General features: G+C 42.4%; 1 protein-coding gene across 4 annotated transcripts in view; it reads left to right on the forward strand.

Annotated features, from left to right (window-relative positions):
• LYN (LYN proto-oncogene, Src family tyrosine kinase) overlaps window positions 1-20,266 on the forward strand; it is a 109,326-nt gene that overhangs the window by 40,578 nt on the left and 48,482 nt on the right. For 2 of the 4 annotated variants that reach the window (XM_061438777.1, XM_061438778.1), the window contains exon 2: window positions 19,791-19,927. In XM_061438777.1, coding sequence (XP_061294761.1) covers window positions 19,796-19,927 — 132 coding nt within the window. In that variant the 5' untranslated portion in view covers window positions 19,791-19,795. The remainder of the gene's footprint in view (window positions 1-19,790; window positions 19,928-20,266) is intronic. The other 2 variants (XM_061438779.1, XM_061438780.1) reach the window with 1 other exon arrangement.

The following is a 20,266-nucleotide window of genomic DNA, read 5'->3' on the forward strand; positions in this document are numbered from 1 at the left end:
CAAATGTATAATGACATGTGTCTACTATTATGGTGTCATACAGAATAGCTCAGTACCCACAAAATCCCCTGTGTTCCACCCATTCATTCCTTCCTCTCTCTGAACCACTGGCGACCACTGACCTTTTAACTGTTTCCTCTTCCACAGTTTTGCCTCTTCCAGAATGTCATTGGAATTATACATTATGTAGTTTTTCATACTGGCTTTTTTTCATTTAGCAATATGCATCTAAGTATCCTCCATGCCTTTTTATGACTTGATAGCTCATTTCCTTTTGTTGATAAATAATATTTTGTTGTCTGGTTGGACCACAGTGTGTTCCTCCAGTCACTCACTGAAGGATATATTAGCAGTGCCCAAGTTTTGGCAGTTTCAAATAAAGCTGTTATAAATATCCATATGCATGTTTTTGGTGTGAACTGAAGTTTTCAGTTCATTTGGGTAAATAGCAAAGTAGTAGAATTACTGAATCAGGTACTAAGAGTATATTTAGTTTTGTAAGAAATCGCCCAGCTGTTTTCTGAAGCGGCTACACCATTTTTTATTCTCCGGTATTGAATGAAAGTTCCTCTCCTTCTGCCTTTTGTCCAGACTTGGGTGGTGTCAGTGTTTGGGATGTTTGTCGCTCTCGTAGGTGCGTGGTGGTATCTTACTGTTTTAATCCACATCTCCCCATTGACATATGATGTGAACCATCTTTCACAGTCTTAGTGGCCATTTTTCTCCCTTCTTTGGTGAGGTGTCTGTTCAGATCTCATACTCATTTTTCGATTGGGTTGTTTGTGTTTGTATTATTGATTTTTAAGAATTCTTGTGTATTTTTTTAGACACCAGTCCTTACTTTGTGTTTTGAAAAGATCTCCCAGCTCGTGCTTGTCTTTTAATTTTCTTTTGCAGAGCAGAAGTTTTTAATTTTAATAAAGTCCAACTTTATCAGTTTTTTTCTTCTATGGCTCATGCTTTTGGTTTTTTATTTAGAAAGTCATTACCAAACTCAAGGTCACCTGGATTTTCTCCTATGTCATCTTCCAAGGGGTTTATAGTTTTACATTTTACACTTAGTTCTGTTATGCATTTTGAGTTAATTTTTGTATAAAATATGGATCTAGAATAATTTTTCCTTTTGCATTTGGGTGTCCAGTTTTTCCAGCACTACTTATTGAAAAGACTGTCATTTCTCCATGGAATTGCCCTTGCTCCTTTGTAAAAGACAAATTGACTATTTCTGGGCTGCCTATTCTGTTTACTATACTTTTATTTTTTTTACTTTTTTATGCTATTCAAAATGGTATTTCCACTATAATCTATACAGTTTTATGCATACAGTACTACAGGTTTTAGGCTGTTTGTTGTAGTGTTGACTATACTTTTACAGTATAGGTGTTTGGGTTTTTTGCTGTTGTTGTTACCTTCAGTGGAAATAGAATCTATTAGTAGCTACTCTTGTCTTGACTTCTTTGAACCTTAGTTTCTTCATAAGAGGGAGTGGGTAGAATAGATCGTTCTTGACAGAGGACGAGATGGTTGGATGGCATCACCAACTTGATGGACATGAGTTTGAGCGAACTCTGGGAGATGGTGAAGGACAGGGAAGGCTGGCCTGCTGCAGTCCACGGGGTTCCAAAGAGTCAGACGTGACTGAACAACAACTGTTCTAGTTTTATCTCATGAGACTAGTTTGTATTGTATTTAAGTATGAAGCCAGGGTGGTGATTTTCTCGTAGAAAGTTTCTGGGTGTAGTCCAACAAACACCAGGTCTGTGTGTGTGTGTTTGTGAGTCTGTATCTGTGTGTGTAAGCAGAGTGGCAGACATCTATTGGACAGAATTTTTGGCTATGAATGTCCTTTACATTTTATAAAGGAATAGTAGACCTGCCTTTCTCTGATGAGTGACAAAGCATATTTTTCTGTCCCAGTCTGTAACAGAACATATCAATACATAAGCTCATTACCAGTAATTTAAACACCAGATTTCCTGCCATGGGGGGACATTTGGAAATGTCTGGAGACATTTTTGTTGTTCTATCTGGCCATGTGGAGCGGGCGGAGGTGTTACTGGTATCTGGTGGGTAGAAGCCAAAGATGCTGCTAATGACCTTACAATGCACTGGACAGCGCCTACAACATATATTTTTTGGTTTAGAATGTCAATAGTACTGAGGCTGAGAAAGCCTGTTGCAGAGATGCAGACTTATTTATATCTGTGGGCATGTTTTCCTCTTGCTTTAGCCTCCAGAAAACCTAAACTTCTGGAGATTTTTGGTCTGCTGTAACAATTGTGCAGACCACTTAAGATATGACCTTTAGCTTTGAGCTATCTTGCGCTTAGTTTCACTTTTTCTCAATTTCATAATAATTTCTATTTTGTTACATCTATGTATGTAATCCTGACTTAAACTTTTTTTTTATTGGAGTACAGCCAATTAACAAACAATGTTGTGGTAGTTTCAGGTGAACAGGGAAGGGACTCAGCTATACACATACATGTGTCCATTCTCCCCCAAACTCCCCTCCATCCAGGCTGCCACATAACATTGAGTAGAGTTCCCTGTGCTGTACAGCAAAGCCTGACTAACTCTTAAAGTAGAATTTAAACATATCATTTTATATATTTCTAAAGAGAAGCAGCTGGACCACTGATTCTAAAATTCCGAGGCTAGAAATAAGGTTGATGTTCCATCTGCTTCTTGGTGGGTTGTGCATACAGAATTCAGACTCTGCTTTGAATTTCCTCTTCTGGTCCTTGAAGTGACACGTTTTCCCTGTGATACCTAACTTTCCATTAGCTCATCTTGTTTTCATAGTGTTCCCTTTTACTGTGAAGAGAAACGAAACCAAAAACCCCCACTTGTTTCAGCAATCCCCCATGTCTTCCTCTGTGTGAACTTGCTCAACTAAGAGTTATGCAAATAGGATCAGCTTTGTGTACTCAATCCCAGAGACTGTCACCGGCATGTTTGGTGGGTTTGTTGTCACGAGAGAGTCAGGACCCTGGCCTCCTCTCGTATAGCTCAGCCCCAGCCTTCTTCCAGCCTCACCCACTCCTTCCCCACCTCTTACCTCATTCCCGGCATGGATCTTGGCATGACCTTCCAACTGTCTTGGAACCAAAGAGAAGAAGGCTTGTAGGTATCCACAGAACCTACCTCTTGTGTCCACATGAGGAACTGAGTGCTTGTCACCTCCTGAGATAGCCAGCAGGTGCCTTCTGTCTGTCCAGGGCATGCTGATATGCGCCTCCTGGACACGAAGCCATTTTCCTGATGTCCGTAACTGTCTGCATGATTGACATTTCATTTCCAAGTGATCTTAGCAAATGTAGATGGACGATGGCTCCAGCTGGAGTCTCTCCAAGTTCTTTCCTCCTACAGATTCTCTGGGTTTGAAGGACCTTAGGTTATGGGTCCTCTTGTTTTAAAATTTCAATCAATTTTTGTACAAGTTTATGTATGCGTGTGCATATTATATGTTATATATATACTTATATATAATTAGAGACATTGCATATGTATGTATAATTTACACAAAATAAAAACATCTTTTAAAATTTTAGATTAAAGGTAATTAAACACATGACCTAAGGTTCTTCAAACTCTGATACGTGTGTGTATACATATATATATCTGAATAGGAAATTATATATATGCTATACACACACACACACACACACGTAGGGCTTCCCAGATGGTGCCAGTGGTAAAGAGCCCACCTGCCAATGCAGGAGACATAAGAGACACAGGTTCCATCCCTGGGTCTTGAAAATCCCCTGGAGGAGGGCATGGCAATCCACTCCAGTATTATTTCTTACAGAATCCCCATGGACAGAGGAACCTGGTGGGCTACAGTCCATGGGGTCACAAAGAGTCAGACTGAAGCAACTTAGCACACACGTACACATACATGTAAATATATACACATATATTTTAAGAAAAAGGCAAACCCCAAAATACCTGCAAACTCATCACCTGTAGATGAACATTGTGATATTTTAGGATATTTCTTCCTAGACACTTTTCCTACCTGTTTATATCATTTCTCCTCACAAAAAAATAGCATCTATATATGTTGCTTTTTAACTTAAATATATTGTGAATATCTTTTTAAGTCAACAGATGTAATGTGCAATATTTTAATGACTACTAGTATCCTTTTTTGTTGAGGTATCATGTTCTAGACCAATTTTACAAAAGTCAGTTGCCTGAAGGCCAGTTTGATCAAGTTATCAAATGTTCCAATTTACCAGAAGACATGCTTCTTTGAACTACTTGAATATTATTTCTATTTTTAAAGAAACTTTAGGCATTTTAATGTTCTCCTGATAGTTCTTCAAATGGCATATCAACTCTGAGAGTTGTGAAATTAAAAACTTTTAAGTTTAAATTTAAATTTAGAAGGATCAGAAAGTAATTGGAAGTGGTCAAACATTCTCAACACAGGGACTGCCCTGGTGGTCCAGTGACTAAGACTCCTCACTCCCAATGCAGGGGGCCCAGGTTTGATCCCTGGCTGGGAACTAGATCCCACATGCCACAACTAAAGATCCCGCATACCGGAACTAAGACCTGGTGCAGCCAAATAAATAAACGAATACTTTTAAAAAAACATTCCCAACACATATGGCATGCTAAATCTCTGGATTCTAAGGATAAGTTAGGCTGTGTTGATCTGTCGGCTGTTTGTAAAATCAGTTGACATGAAAGGATAGAAGAATCTTGAGATATGGAAAGGAAGTGAGGGTGTATAGAGGAATTTGTAGAAAGAAGCAGAAGACTTGAGCCTCAGACATAGCAAAAAACATGCCACTATGTTCAAAAGAATTTTTTAAAATTAACTTGTCCTAAGGGCTGGTTCCAAATAGGAAGAGGAGTACGTCAAGGCTGTATACTGTCACCCTGCTTATTTAACTTATATGCAGAGTACATCATGAGAAACGCTGGGCTGGAAGAAGCACAAGCTGGAATCAAGATTGCCGGGAGAAATATCCATAACCTCAGATATGCAGATGACACCACCCTTATGGCAAAAAGTGAAGAGGAACTAAAAAGCCTCTTGATGAAAGTGAAAGAGGAGAGTGAACAAGTTGGCTTAAAGCTCAACATCCAGAAAACGAAGATCATGGCATCTGGTCCCATCACTTCATGGGAAATAGATGGAAAAACAGTGGAAACAGTGTCAGACTTTATTTTTCTGGGCTCCAAAATCACTGCAGATGGTGATTGCAGCCATGAAATTAAAAGACGCTTACTCCTTGGAAGGAAAGTTATGACCAACCTAGATAGCATATTGAAAAGCAAAGACATTACTTTGCCAACAAAGGTCCGTCTAGTCAATGCTATGGTTTTTCCAGTGGTCATGTATGGATGTGAGAGTTGGACTGTGAAGAAGGCTGAGTGCCGAAGAATTGATGCTTTTGAACTGTGGTGTTGGAGAAGACTCTTGAGAGTCCCTTGGACTGCAAGGAGATCCAACCAGTCCATTCTAAAGGAGATCAGCCCTGGGTGTTCTTTGGAAGGAATGATGCTAAAGCTGAAACTCCAGTACTTTGGCCACCTCATGAGAAGAGTTGACTCATTGGGAAAGACTCTGATGCTGGGAGGGATTGGGGGCAGGAGGAGAAGGGGACGACAGAGGATGAGATGGCTGGATGGCATCACTGACTCGATGGACGAGAGTTTGAGTGAACTCTGGGAGTTGGTGATGGACAGGGAGGCCTGGAGTGCTGCAATTCATGGGGTCGCAAAGAGTCAGACACGACTGAGCAACTGAACTGAACTGAAGGGCTTCCCTTGTAGCTCAGTTGGTAAAGAATCTGCCTGCAGTGCAGGAGACCCGGATTCGATCCCTGGGTTGGGAAGATCCCCTGGAGAAGGAAATGGCAACCCACTTCAGTATCCTTGCCTGGAAAATCTCATGGACAGAGGAGCCTGGTGGGCTGCAGTCCAGGGGGTCGCAAAGAGTCAGGCAACAACTGAGTGACTAACACTTACACTTAAAAGTTAAGAAATGAAGTAGGAAACTACAGAAAAATCATATCCCCTATTGTGTGTTAGTTGCTCAGTCATGTCCAAAGAATTTTTAAAAGTTAACTTGTCCTAAAAGTTAAGAAATGAAGTAGGAAACTACAGAAAAATCATATCTCCTATTGTGTGTTAGTTGCTCAGTTGTGTCCTACTCTTTGTGACCCCATGGACTATAGCTTGCCAGACTCCTCTGTCCATGGGATTCTCTAGGCAAGAATACTGGAGTGGGTTGCCATTCCCTTCTCCAGGATATCTCCTATTACACTTAAGCTAATTACTGTTTCCAAAATTACATCCATAAATATTTCAATTTTCATCTCTAAAAGATAAAGAATCACATTTTCAACATAAATTTAATACCATTATTAAACATAAAACTGATTATTCCTTATCATCAAATATTCAATAAATGATCAAATTTTTCCAGTTATCTCATAATTACTCTTAATAATTTGGCTACCAATTACTAGTAATCAAGGCTAATATGGTAGCCCACTCCAGTATTCTTGGCTGGAAAATCCCATGAACAGAGGAGCCTGTTAGGCTACAGTCCATGGGGTTGCAGAGTCAGAGATGATTGAATGACTGAGCATGCACACATGCATAAGGCTAATACAGTTCTAAGAAGACTCAACAAGTCTTAGTTTCTAAAAATAGAACATTCCTTTAAAAAAGCATCATAGAAATCTTCAAAAGCTTTTAAAACAATTACATTGGATAAGAATTATTATACCCTTAAGCTATTGAATACTAACACAAACCAGCAGTAAACTTAAACTGTTAAAACATCACATCAAATATGAAATTATATACACTATACAAAGAGTTAAAAGATACAAAATTTGGTAAATTTGTCATCTTGTAAGGTGAAAATCCTCAGAGAATTGGTTTTGGGTGAAATGAATTTCAAGAGCTAGTCTCCATTTATTTAACCAATGACCTATTACCTGCCAAACCTTTTTTTCTTTTTTTTTATTTGGAGTATAGTTAATTTACTATGTTGTGTTAGTTTCAGGTGTACAGCAAAGGGATTCAGTTATATATAGTTTTACATACACATACACACACAGGCTTCCCTGGTGGCTTAGTGGCAAAGAATCTCCCTGCCAGTGCAGAAGACACGGGTTCTATCCCTGGGTCAGGAAGATCCCCTGGAGATGGAAACCGCAACCCACTCCAGTATTCTTGCCTGGGAAATCCCATAGACAGAGGAGCCTGGTGGGCTGTAGTCCATGAGGTCACAAAGAGTCAGACACAACTTAGCAACGAAATGACAGCGACATATAACTATATAGTCTACATTTACATTCTCTTTCATTAAAAGGGATGATTTGGGAGAATGGCATTGAAACATGTATAATTTCATATAAGAAACGAATTGCCAGTCCAGGTTCGATGCAGGATACAGGATGCTTGGGGCTGGTGCACTGGGATGACCCAGAGGGATGGTACAGGGAGGGAGGTGGGAGGGGGTTCAGGATGGGGAACACGTGTACACCTGTGGCGGATTCATGTTGATGTATGGCAAAACCAATACAATATTGTAAAGTAATTAGCCTCCAATTAAAATAAATAAATTTAAATAAAAAAAAAGAAACAGTCCATAGAGTTAGCAACAACAACAAAAAAAGATGGCAGCACTTGATTAATATTTTAAAAATAGATCTACTGAAGGCAAAATGTAGCAGTAAGGAAAAATAAGTGAATAACAAGCAACGGAAACATATACATTACTGTATGTAAAACAGATCACCAGTGGGTATTTGCTGTATGGTTCAGGGAACCCACAGCTGGTGTTGTGACAACTTAGAGGGTTGTGATAGGGTGGGAGGTGGGAGGGAGGTTCAAGAGAGAGGGAACATATGTATACCTATGGCTGATTCGTGTTGATGTATGGCAGAACTCAACACAATATTATAAAGCAGTTATCCTTCAACTAAAAATAAAAAAGAGAATAAACGTAAAAAAAAAAGAAAAAAAGTTATTTCAAAATACTGAGGATAGTTCCCTATGCTATACAGTAGATCCAGTTGATTATCTGTTTTGTATACAGCAGTGTGTATATGTTCGGAGAAGGCGATGGCACCCTACTCCAGTACTCTTGCCTGGAAAATCCCACGGATGGAAGAGCCTGGTGGGCTGTAGTCCATGGGGTCGCTAAGAGTCGGACACGACTGAGCGACTTCACTTTCCCTTTTCACTTTCATGCATTGGAGAAGGAAATGGCAACCCACTCCAGTGTTCTTGCCTGGAGAATCCCAGGGACGGGGGAGCCTGGTGGGCTGCCGTCTACGGGGTCGCACAGAGTCGGACCCGACTGAAGTGACTTAGCAGCAGCAGCAGTGTGTATGTTACTCCCAAACTCCTAATTTGTCTCTCCATCACCTTTCTTCTTTGTTAACCATAAAGTTTGTTTTCTGTCTCTTTTTCAGTTTTGTAAATAAGTTCATTTGTGTCATTTTTTTAGGTTACACATATAAGTGATGTATGATATTTGTCTGTTTCTGCCTAGCTTACTTAGTATGATCATCTCTAGGTACATTTATGTTGCTGTAAATGACATTGTTTCATACTTTTATGGTTGAGTAATATTCTATTATATATATATATATAATATTCCACTTGCATATATATGGTGTATATATATATATATATATGCACATGTGTACCACATCTTCTTTATCCATTCATCTGTTGATGGACACTTAGGTTTCTTCCACGTCAAACAAGTCTATTTCTGATTGGATGGTATTATAATACAGTCTCACAATAAAAATCCCTTTCTTAGAGCTTTGTGTAACTACCCAGTTATTTTCTTAGAAATCTCTTATTGGGAGAGGTGTGGGTGTTGTGTTGAGAAGTGGATACGTTGTAAAGGCCCTTGTTACGTGCTGTCAAGGTGAAGAGTATCACATACTCTCTCCCGCCATGCCCACCGATTTCATTTCATGGTGAGGAGATTAGAGTCCTGAGACCGGCTTAGTCTTGTCATATACAGGACTGTCCAGGCCAGACCTGCAGCTGGACACCCAGATTCCTAACTTCCCCACATCTTTGTCACTTCTCCACTCTCTTCCAGGCAAGAGGTAGATTTCTCTTCCACTTTCTCTGTGCTGGATACCAACCTCCAGGTGTTTGAATTTCATCTACCTCTGAAACTGTCTTGCATTTCTTTTCTGGACTCAACTCTAACTAATGTAGTGATAAAAATTGTACCAGGTTATTAAAGTTCCAAAAATGCAGTCAATTTGCTGTCTTTCGTATTTGACTGTTATTTCGAAAGATCTCTGTGTCAGGTTAGGTTCACATTTTTATGCCACACATTCATGTTTAGTTCATTGCCTGATCCCCGGGTCTTCCTGAAGCTGCACCTGGCTCTTAGAGCACAAAATAAAGAAATGGTTTCAAACTGGATAAAGACATCGGCAAACATGAGTAAATTAAAATGGATCAGATTTTTATTTCAAAGGCTTGAAGAAGAGTTAATTAAGAGGGAATCAGCCGTAATGTACTGGGTCTCTCATTTCAGCATGGGGGGGGGGCTTTTTAAAATTAATTTTTTATTGATACACTTTTAGTATACTCATAAGTTGTAAAACCATCACCACTCTCTAATTCCAGAAACTGATGCATCTTCTGTGAAACAGGCTTGCAGATTTTGCACACTGCAGTTCAACTGTGAAAAAAAAAAAAAAAAAGGAAAGAAAGGAAAAAGGAGGGAAAAGAAATCTTCACATTGTCTAACTCTTCTCTCTCCAGCTCTCTGAGTAGCAGCAGGTGGGAAAACAACCTTAAGTTGACCAACAGGGGTCAAATCATTTCCATTTTAAACAGTCTGTTTTCCATCATGACTCTACACCTTCCAGATAAGAGTTGTCCTTCTTGTTTCTTCTGCTCTCTTCCAAGATGTAGATAGATGCAGGTTTCTCTTGTGTTATTTGGGGAGAAAGAAGCCATCCCCCACCTCAAACAAATGGTTGATATTAGCACACGTGGAAATGCCTATTGTTGTTCAGTCGCTAAGTCATGTCCAACCCATGGACTACAGCACACCACCCTCCTCTGTCCTTCTCTATCTCCCAGAATTTGCACAGACTCATGTCCATTGAGTCAGTGATGCCATCCAACCATCTCATCCTCTGTTATCCCCTTCTCCTCTTGCCCTAAATCTTTCCCAGCATCAGGGTCTTTTCCTATGAGTCGGCTCTTCACATCAGGTGGCCAAAGTATTGGAGCTTCAGCATCAGTCCTTCCAATGAGTATTCAAGGTTGATTTCCTTTAAGATTGACTGGTTTAATCTCCTTGCTGTCCAAGGGACTCTCAAGAACCTTCTCCAGCACCACAGTTCAAAAGCATCAATTCTTGGGCACTCAGCCTTCTTTATGGTCCAGCTTTCACATCTGTACATGACTACTGGAAAAACCATAGCTGTGACTAAATGGACCTTTGTTCAAAAAGTAATGTCAGTCTAAAGTGATTTAGACCTTAGCAGGGGCATTATAGTAGAGAAAGACAACTACTTAAGTTGGAATAGATGGTGCTGGTCATGGAGTTGAGTTCTGATGCTCCCTCCTCTTCTGTCCCCTTCCTTCCCCCGGACACCCAGGAGGCTTTTCTGACCCCTTTCTCTCGTATAAGCAGTTTGGAGAAAAGATCCCAATTCCTCCCTGGGCTTTGCATCTCTAAAAAAGCCTCCAAAGTCTCATTCTTAAAAGTAAAGGAAAAAGGAAAACGGTCAAAGGGCATCTGAAAGGTTTCTATTTGGGCAGGCAAGGTACATCTCTCAGGCTACATAACCGGTACCAGGTTGCCCAGATAAGAATTGTCTTGGGGATGAGTCCCTGTGAATGATCCTGGAACCAAGCTCAACTTGCTTTGGAAGCTCAAGACCACTTTTGTCTGGGATCATAGGCACCTATCCCTATGTTCCTGGGGCTTCCTTTCTCTTCTGAGGCTCCCTCACTCAGCTCTTCTGGAGGTGAGCTCCTTGCACTGTCAGGCAAGAGGCCTTGGGTGGTTGGAAGTGCATCTCCAAGGCCACTGGGCTCAGGTCCACTTTGGCAGGGACCGTTGATCACCAGGCATGGGTCCATCTCTGGTAGTGTCTTCCTGGTCTGCACTGTGCCAGTCACAGAGCAAGCAAGTGCTCATCTTCCTCTCATTTCCCATATGCTGTCTCCTGCCCTAGAGATGCTTCTGGTCACTCCAGAATGACCACTTACATTTCGCAAGGTCAGGCCAAAGGGGGTCAGGAGGGGGACTTCAGAACCTCTGGATGCGTTATTTACTAGCTCCTGGGAAAGTGCCGTGCAAATGTACACGTTCAGTCTGGGAAGTTGCAGTGAAGTGAAAAAAAAAAAATGTTTTTGTTGAGTTTCTGTGTGGCTGCTGGGATGCTGTCTTTAAAGACAGATGCCTTTAAAGAAAGCAAATACATCGGTCATCATAAAAAGAAAATGCTGTCATAATAAAAACAAAGCAAAGAAACCAATTTCTTTGGTAGCACTTTGTAAAGGCAAGAAATTTATGTTCTCAGGGGTTAAACTCTAGTACTTCTGTTTTTCGATTTTAAGATCTAGGATTCTGAACATAAATGTGTGAAATAGCTGTTAAAATCTGGGTTCAGATTTTATAGGGGAAGTAGCAGTCCAATTTCCTGTTTTTATTTCTTTTAGCTCTCAGAATAGGAGAAATTGGTGATTTAAAAATCTTTCTATAGCCGAGAGGTGAATTTATATGAACTTCAGGCTGAAATGGACATGATGGAATATCTTTTAAATTTGTGAAACTTATGGTGAAAAACAAAATATTACCTGAAACGTATATTATATAAATCCAAGCTCAGGAACCTCTTTCATTGCAGAATTCCTTCCCCTCAAAGGTCCGTCTAGTCAAAGCTATGGTTTTTCCAGTAATCTTATACAGATGTGAGAGTTGAACTATAAAGAAAGCTGAGCACTGAAGAATTGATGCTTTTGAACTGTGGTGTTGGAGAAGACTCTTGAGAGTCCCTTGGTCTGCAAGGAGATCCAACCAGTCCATCCTAAAGGAGATCAGTCTTGAATATTCATTGGAAGGACTAATGCTGAAGCTGAAACTCCGATACTTTGGCTACCTGATACGAAGAACTGACTCTTTTCTAAGACCCTGATGCTGGGAAAGATTGAAGGCAGGAGGAGAAGGGGACGACAGAGGATGAGATGGTTGGAGGGCATCACCGACTCAATGGACATGAGTTTGAGTGAGCTCTGTGAGTTGGTAATAGACAGGGAAACCTGGTGTGCTGCAGTCCATGGGGTTGCAAAGACTCGGACATGAACTGAACTGAATACACACATTTATGTTCACATCATCATGTTATTAAAGTGGACAGCAGGGCTTCCCTTATGGCTTAGTGGTAAAGGATTCACCTCCCAATGCAGGAGACATGGATTTGATCCCTGATCAAGGAAGATCCCACATGCTGCATAGCTACTAAGCCCGTGCACCACAACTATTGAGCCTGTGCTCTAGAGCCCAGGAGCCACAACTACTGAGCTCTCAAGCTGCAACTACTGAAGTCTGAGCGCCCACAACAAGAGAAGCCACCTCAGTGAGAAGCCTGAGCAGGGCAACTGGAGACTGGCCCCAGCTCCCAGCAACTAGAGAAAAGCCCACGCGGCCACAAAGACTCAGCACAGCCAAAAATAAATAAATATAATTTTTTTAAAAAAGTAGACAAAAGAGTGACCTGACGTCTAGGTTACCTTGCCTAACAGAGGGGAGGAAGGAGAGGGGAGAAAAGCTCCATTTAGAAGGTGTAAGTGGGGCATGTGCCAGCCAGAAGCTGATTTGGGAAGTGTGCTGCTGCGGGTCCCTCTTTGGGGTGAAATGGGGTTTCCTTATACATCTCATCACGAATTCTCTCCCTCCCAGTAATGGAGGGAAACCTAGGCTTTGGGTTACATTTATTTATATATTATTTAGCAGAGATGTATATAGCTCTTACTATGTGCTGCTTAAGTACACTTCAAGCACTTTACACATATTACTGATTTAAGGCACATCACCCTCATAACAAAGCGATGAGCTAGATGAAGTGATCTCCATTTTTTTCAGAAGGAAACTGGAGCACAGAGGTTAGGTTGCTTGCCAAGATCACACAGTTAATAATCGAGGGATGCAGGATTTGAGTTTAGCAATCTGACTTCACAGTTCTTTTCTCCAAAATATTTTGCAAATTGTGGTGTCTTCCTTAGGAATTAAAAAATATATATATATATATATTTTGGCTGCACCGTGGGGCTTGTGGGATCCAGTTCCTGGGCCAGGGATGGAACCCGGGTGACCACAGTGACAGCACCAAATCCTAACCACTAGGCCTCCAGGAAACTCCTTTCCTTAGACATTTTTTTAAGATAAAATTTCTTTATGGGCTGTTGCATCTTACAAATGAACTTCAGAACCTAAGCAACATGGTGGTGGGATCCTTTCAGACTATTTTCTGTGCATGTTAATTATACATGGATGTGTGCATGTGTGTGTATGTGTATGTATGTATATGTGTGTGTGTGCTGATTGATTACATAAATTGATAGATATATATTAGGGCTTCCCTGGTGGCTCAGAGGGTAAAGCGTCTGCCTACAATGTGGGAGACCCGGGTTCAATCCCTGGGTTGGGAAGATCCCCTGGAGAAGGCAATGCCAACCCACTCCAGTACTCTTGCCTGGAAAATCCCATGGACTGAGAAGCCTGGTAGGCTACAGTCCATGGGGTCGCAGAGTCAGACACAACTGAGCGACTTCACTTCTTAGATATATATGAATTTTTTTCAATAAATGATCGGTGGTCAAGAGCATCAAAGTTATGCAAATCTCTCTTTTTAACCCACCTCACTCTTATAATATGCTCAGTTCAGTTCAGTTTAGTCACTCAGTTGTGTCTGACTCTGCGACCCCATGGACCACAGCACACCAGGCCTCCCTGTCCATCACCAACTCCCAGAGTTTATCCAAACTCATGTCCATGGAGTTGGTGATGCCATCCAACCATCTCATCCTCTGTCATCCCCTTCTCCTCCTGCGTTCATACTGTTCATGGGGTTCTCGAGGCAAGAATACTGAAGTGGTTTGCCATTCCCTTCTCCAGTGGACCACATTTTGTCAGAACTCTCCATCATAACCCGTCCATCTTGGGTGGCCCTACACGGCATGGCTTAGTTTCACTGAGTTAGCAAGGCTGTGATCCATGTGATATAATGTCAGTTTGGCTTAATTTAATGAACTCTCCCCTATCAGGCTTCCCTGGTGGCTCAGACGGTAAAGAATCTGCCTGCAGTGTAGGAAACCTCGGTTCAATTCCTGGGTTGGGAAGATCCCCTGGAGCAGGGAATGGCAACCCACTCCAGTATTCTCGCCTGGAGAATGAAATAGACAGAGGAGCCTGGCAGGCTACAGTCCATGGGGTCACAAAGAGTCAGACATGACTGAACAACTAACAGACAACAACACAACCCCTATTGATGGACATCTAGATTGTCTGTGTCTGTTATATAAATAAGACCAGTATGAACATCCTTGTACTCTGTGTAAGCATATCTAAAGAACAAATCCTCTACAAGTTTTCACCATAAAAACCAACAACAACAACAAAAACCCCTAAAAATGTGAAGTGATGAATGTGTTAACTGTTTTGAGGTAATTTTGCAATATGTAAGTATATCGAATCATCACATTGTACACCTTAAACTTATACAATGGTATATGTCAATTATATCTCAATAAAGCTGGAGAGAGAGACTTCCCTGGTGAGCCACTGGTAAAGAACCTACCCTCCAATGCAGAGGACGGGGGTTTGAGCCCTGGTCAGGAAGCTAGGATCCCACATGCCCCAGGGCCACTAAGCCCAAGCACTGCAACTAGCGAGGCCCACATGCCTCAACGAAGACCCAGCAAAGCCAATACATCAATAAGATTGTAAAAAAAAAAAAAAAAAAGCTGGAGAGAGAGAAAAAAGAACAGCCTCTCAGAAGTGGAATTCCAGGTGGACAGCTGCTTCCTTGCTGAGCATGTCGATAACTGTGGGACATTATTTGGTCTGGCCATGACCAGCCTGATGATAAACGAGGAGTCATAATTAGCCTTTTATCCCAGAGTTTCTTCTGGTTTTTCTTTTTTAAACAGAGATTTTAGTATTCAAAGGCCCTTCAGTGAGGATGAGGCACCACTAATGGATATTTGCCCCAGTGAACGTCTGGACAGAAAAGTCGCCCAATCCTGATTTCTGGATATGTTGATGGCAGTCCCTTTGTGACAGAGGGTCACCTGCTATCTGTGTCTGGTTAGATCATCTACTTGAGCTTCTATGATGAACAGCATCCTAGGGGTGTATTTGCATGCGAGACCCTCAGGTATTATCATGATTAATTCATATCTGCTGGGAAAGATTGAGAGCAGAAGGAAAAGGGGTCAACAGAGGATGAGATGGTTGGATGGCATCACTGACTCAATGGATATGAGTTTGAGCAAACTCGGGAGATGGTGAAGGACAGGGAAGCCTGGTGTGCTGCAGTCCATGGGGTCACAAAGAATCAGACATGACTGAACAACTGAACAACAGAGTCCACATGTAAAATGTGCTTTCATTTACTGTTAAAAAAGAAATATCGAAGACATTGCCGACAGCACTTTATGTGAAGCCCATCCTATGAAACTTTAGAAATTTTATGCCGGGGCGTGCCCGTCCACTGTGGACCCAGGTCAGCTTCCTTTTTCCCAGGAGAGTGCCCTGTGATGCCGGCTCTGGCTCTTCCTGCCGGAAAGCTCCTACTGCAAATCTGGATCCACATTTGCATTGTCTTCTTTTCCTCACCTAGAGTTTTCTGTTTCCAGTTTGTTAAACTCACTTTTTGGTAAAAGTATTTCAAATCCTTTTTGAGAAAGAAGCGGGCTATAAAAAACAGTGTCTTTAGCATCATTAATAATGAGATAAACACGTTTCAAAATAGCCATTGTTTGGCAAAAGGGTAAGAAAAAAAAAAGCACATACTTCAGGCGAAAGCTATGTGAGTCCACCATTCACTTGTGCAATGGTTTGAGGCCAGTCATGTAATCTCTCCATGCCTCCATTTACTCCTCTGTAAAATGGGATTAATAATACCTGGGTCATGGGGTTTCTTCGAGGATTAGATGAGATGCTCAGAAAATTACAGATATTTAATTGAAAAATAAATACTAAGGTGTAAATCCTTATAAAGCGTAGCTCCTGTCACTTGCAAACATGTAACTGGGCTCTTAGTTTTTGTTGGGGGTGCACTGGGTTTTGTGTGTTTCTGGTACCTTGGCTCAGTGAAAAGAATTGAAGACCTGGTGCTGTTTATCCTCTGATGCAACAGGATGCTATCTGAGCTCTTTTGCTGGAATGTTTGAACTGCAGGGACCCAAACTCAAAGCTCAGTGCTAGTGGGTTAGGGTCTTCGTCTCCAGTGTGCACACGGGGCTCTCAATTATCTGTGTGATGAAAAGTGAAAGTTACTCAGTGGTATCTGACTCTTTGTGACCCCCATGGACTGTAGCTTGCCAACTCCTCTGTCCTTGGAATTTCCCAGGCAAGAATACTCAAGTGGGTTGCTATTCCCTTCTTTAGGGGAGCTTCCTGACCCAGGGATTTGAACCCAGGTCTCCTGCACTGCAGGTGGATTCTTTATCATCTGAGCCACCAGGGAAGCCCATGTGATGGGGGAGAGGGAAATCATGAACTATGCATAAATAAATAATACTGCAGATTAGACGACCCCCTCACACATCCTCCCACTTTTAATTTTCATTCTCTGTTTTCCTTCCCATGGCCACGGCCTTCAGACGATTGCCATCACCGCTTCAGAGGACCGAACCACCAATTCCCCGATCTGTGCCATATCACTAACACCCACGAAGTGACTTTCTAATCTCATCTGCCTTCACACACAAATGTGTGTGCACACGCACACACTACAGGGGTAGCTAATATTTTCCTGGGAATTTTTTGGCATAAAGTCGTTTATACTGTCCTTCTATGTTCTCCCTTATCTGACTTTTTATTTTGAAAATTTCAAATCTACAGAAAAAAAATCCTCACCTAGAGTCACTAATTTTTTTAAAGCTATTTTGCCACATTTGTCCCCTCCTCTTGCTCTCTTGTCCCCCTTTTTTCTTTTTCATTTTGGTGGAAATGTTGACAGCTGGCAGATACCCTGAGCCCACATCCGTACCCGCCTCATGAGCATCCTCTCAGATGAGGACTTTCCCCTGCATGACCACAGTACCATCATCACATCAATGAAACGCATAATCCCCCGGAATCAAGTCCACGTGTATTCAGATATCTCCAATGATCCTACCCACGTGTCCTCCCCTACTCACCTATTCATTCAAGGCTCATTTAGGGAATACTTCTGAAGTTCCCACCTTTTGACACATCATGGACCTGTCTGATTATTTTGATCCTTTAACCTCTGTTTCCTGTGAACTAGTAGTTAGTTCTATAGGTTTCTGTGCCTCTATCTCCAATACAACAACGGCTGGGGCAGGGATGTCCTCTTTCCCTTTCCTTGTCTGTCTGGAGCGGGAGGGGCTGGGATGAGCACACTGGAAGCCCAGAGTGCAGCAGCCTGAGCACTTGGTCCATCCCTTCTTTCCACAAACCCTCCTGGAGCACCTGCTCGGAGTGGTATTTCAGAGAAGAAACAGGCTGGGACCCCAGCCTGTCTACTTCAGAAGATCTGAGGAGGTAACATTTGGGTCCAGATCTGGAAAAAAAGACAGAACTGGAGTGTGTTAGAGCCAGGGAGGGTGTGGGGAGACAAGCGGGCTCCCGGGAAACATCCTGGGGAGAGGTGCGCATGACCAGGAACGCGTGTGTCCTAGGGGCCCGCTGGGCTGCTCCTTTCACAGCTCAGGGAGCCACTGGGGTCCACTAGGGTCCACTAGGGTTGGCCTTTTCCAATACCGACTTCCTTCCTTCATGCAGCCCCGTTTTCATGCGAATAAGTTAAAAACATTTTTTTTGGAGGGTAGGAGTAGGGATGGAGGTGGGATGGGTCAAAAAAGAGCTCCCCTGTTTATTTACAGATCAACTAGGAAACCCATCCCATTTCAGAAACTTTAGCACATGAAAGAAAAAAAAAAAAAATACTGTGCTGTTTTGAGTCAAAGAAGTACTTGCTTCCCCTTTATTTTGGGAACTACAGCTCACTAGTCTCAGAAAGAGGCGTGGCCGTCTTCAGAGGCTTCCTATGTCAGCCAATGAGATGATAAACAAGGCGGTGGTCGCCGAGGCCTGTGGGACCAAAGGCAGGCCAAGCCGGGGCAATAGGGACGAGCTCCTGAGGCTTTTTTGACCCATTCCTCCTCTAGGAGGTGTTCCGAACTCCCATCACCCGCCTTCCCCACGTGAAACCGTCCTTGTTGTGTGATGTTCTGGGCAGGGGTCCCCTTTGGCAGTGCCTGAGAATGACAGTCACAGTGGAGCGCCCACCCCCCTGTGCCCCTGGAGAACTTCCTGGACTGTGTCCAGGGAATCTGCTCTGTGAACCTAGGCGATTCTTGCGTGCCTTTAGGTTTGGGAACACCGCCCTCCAGTACCTTGTAATGGAGTGCATAACAGATTTTGTTTTGTCTTTAATGTATAAATTTGACCGTGAGGCTGTGCTGTGAGGAATAGTCATATCCAATTTCAGTTTTAAAGTCGCCTTTAGATCTAAAGTTCCCACTTTGCTTTGGGTGGCACTCTGCACATCCTAGTATAACTGAATAGACAGATAAGAGTTTAGCCTTTAGAAGGGTGGTTCCATCTGTCTCACTGGTTGTGCTCAAGCCCTCTTCTGTCGGGGCGTGTTTCCTGAGGCCTTAGGCTGGCTGGCGGCACCCTCTGTGCCTCTGGCTCTGACATCTCTCATGTTTTCCACACTCACACGTCTCACTGGGAAGTCTACAGATGTGATCATGTGGATGTTCCTACAAGCATCTATTCTCCATACCTGTGTCTCCTCTTTGATTTCCCGTCTCCGTGAAGGCCACCACCATTGCCCCAGGCCCCAAGCCATATAAGGTTGGAGCCACCCTTTATGCTTCCTGCCTCTTCATCATGTTTGCCTTTGAAGCCCCAGGTCCCCTCACTTCACTTTGCACAGTGACATTCGTCTTCAGCCATGCTTCCCCCTCCAGCCCAACTCCTGGACTTCCCTACTTGTTCCCTGAAGGGTTTGACTTGAACTAGTTCCCGGAAGGGGCCGTGTTCCCGGGGCCAGTACTTTGCATGTGAAGTTGTCTCTTCCTGGAATCCCTTTACTGACTCTGCCACCTAGCTGACATCACTCCCATTCTGACTCAAAGCGTTTCCATCAGGACGCTTCCCCTGCCCACATCCTTTTCCTCTCGCTTGAGGTCAGTGTCCTTTCCTATGTCCTGTGCATCCTCTGTTGTTGACCTGCCACATCGCATTGTTATTTTAATTCACGCATCTTCACCACAAGAATAGGAGCGTCTTTAGGGCAGGAATTTATGCTGACCTAAAATTGATGCTCAATAAATTGTTGTTGAATGAATGAGTGAACAGATTATGAACAAGCACCTGGCTTGTGAACAGTCTTTACCTTTTTGACTTGGTTAAATCATCAGCGATGAAGAATAGAAGTGTGTTTGTTGTTGTTGTTGAGTCGCTATCACCTTCTCTTAAATGGAGAGACTTCGGTGGCTGGAAGCCAGTTCTGGAATGGTAAAACGATGCCGTTGCTTTTGTATTCCAACAGGAACTATGGGATGTATAAAGTCAAAAAGGAAAGACAATCTGAATGACGATGGAGTAGATTTGAAGACGCAACCAGTACGTAATACTGACCGAACTATTTATGTGAGAGATCCAACGTCCAATAAACACCAAAGGCCAGTAAGTAGATAGTCTCAGGGGAGCGTTCCCACGGCAGGATCAAAACATGGCTGCGTAATTTAAACTCCAAATCTTACCATGTGCATGCCAAAAAAAAAAAGAAATCATGTTAATTACTTGGGCCTCAAATAATTTTTGATATACTTTGTTACTTAATCCTTTAAAGAGTTTATAAATATATTCGAGACAACCAGGCCACTTAATGTACAGTAAAGGGGACTTTGGTCACCTTATGTGTGGCTATTATCACCTTTCCTGTCACTGGTACAAATACCCTCTCTTTATATGTAAGGACATGTATATGAGCTTGTGTGACTTAGGATGGGCAATAAGAATAGT

Source organism: Bos javanicus, chromosome 14 (genome assembly GCF_032452875.1).
Source record: "Bos javanicus breed banteng chromosome 14, ARS-OSU_banteng_1.0, whole genome shotgun sequence".
NCBI lineage: Eukaryota > Metazoa > Chordata > Mammalia > Artiodactyla > Bovidae > Bos > Bos javanicus.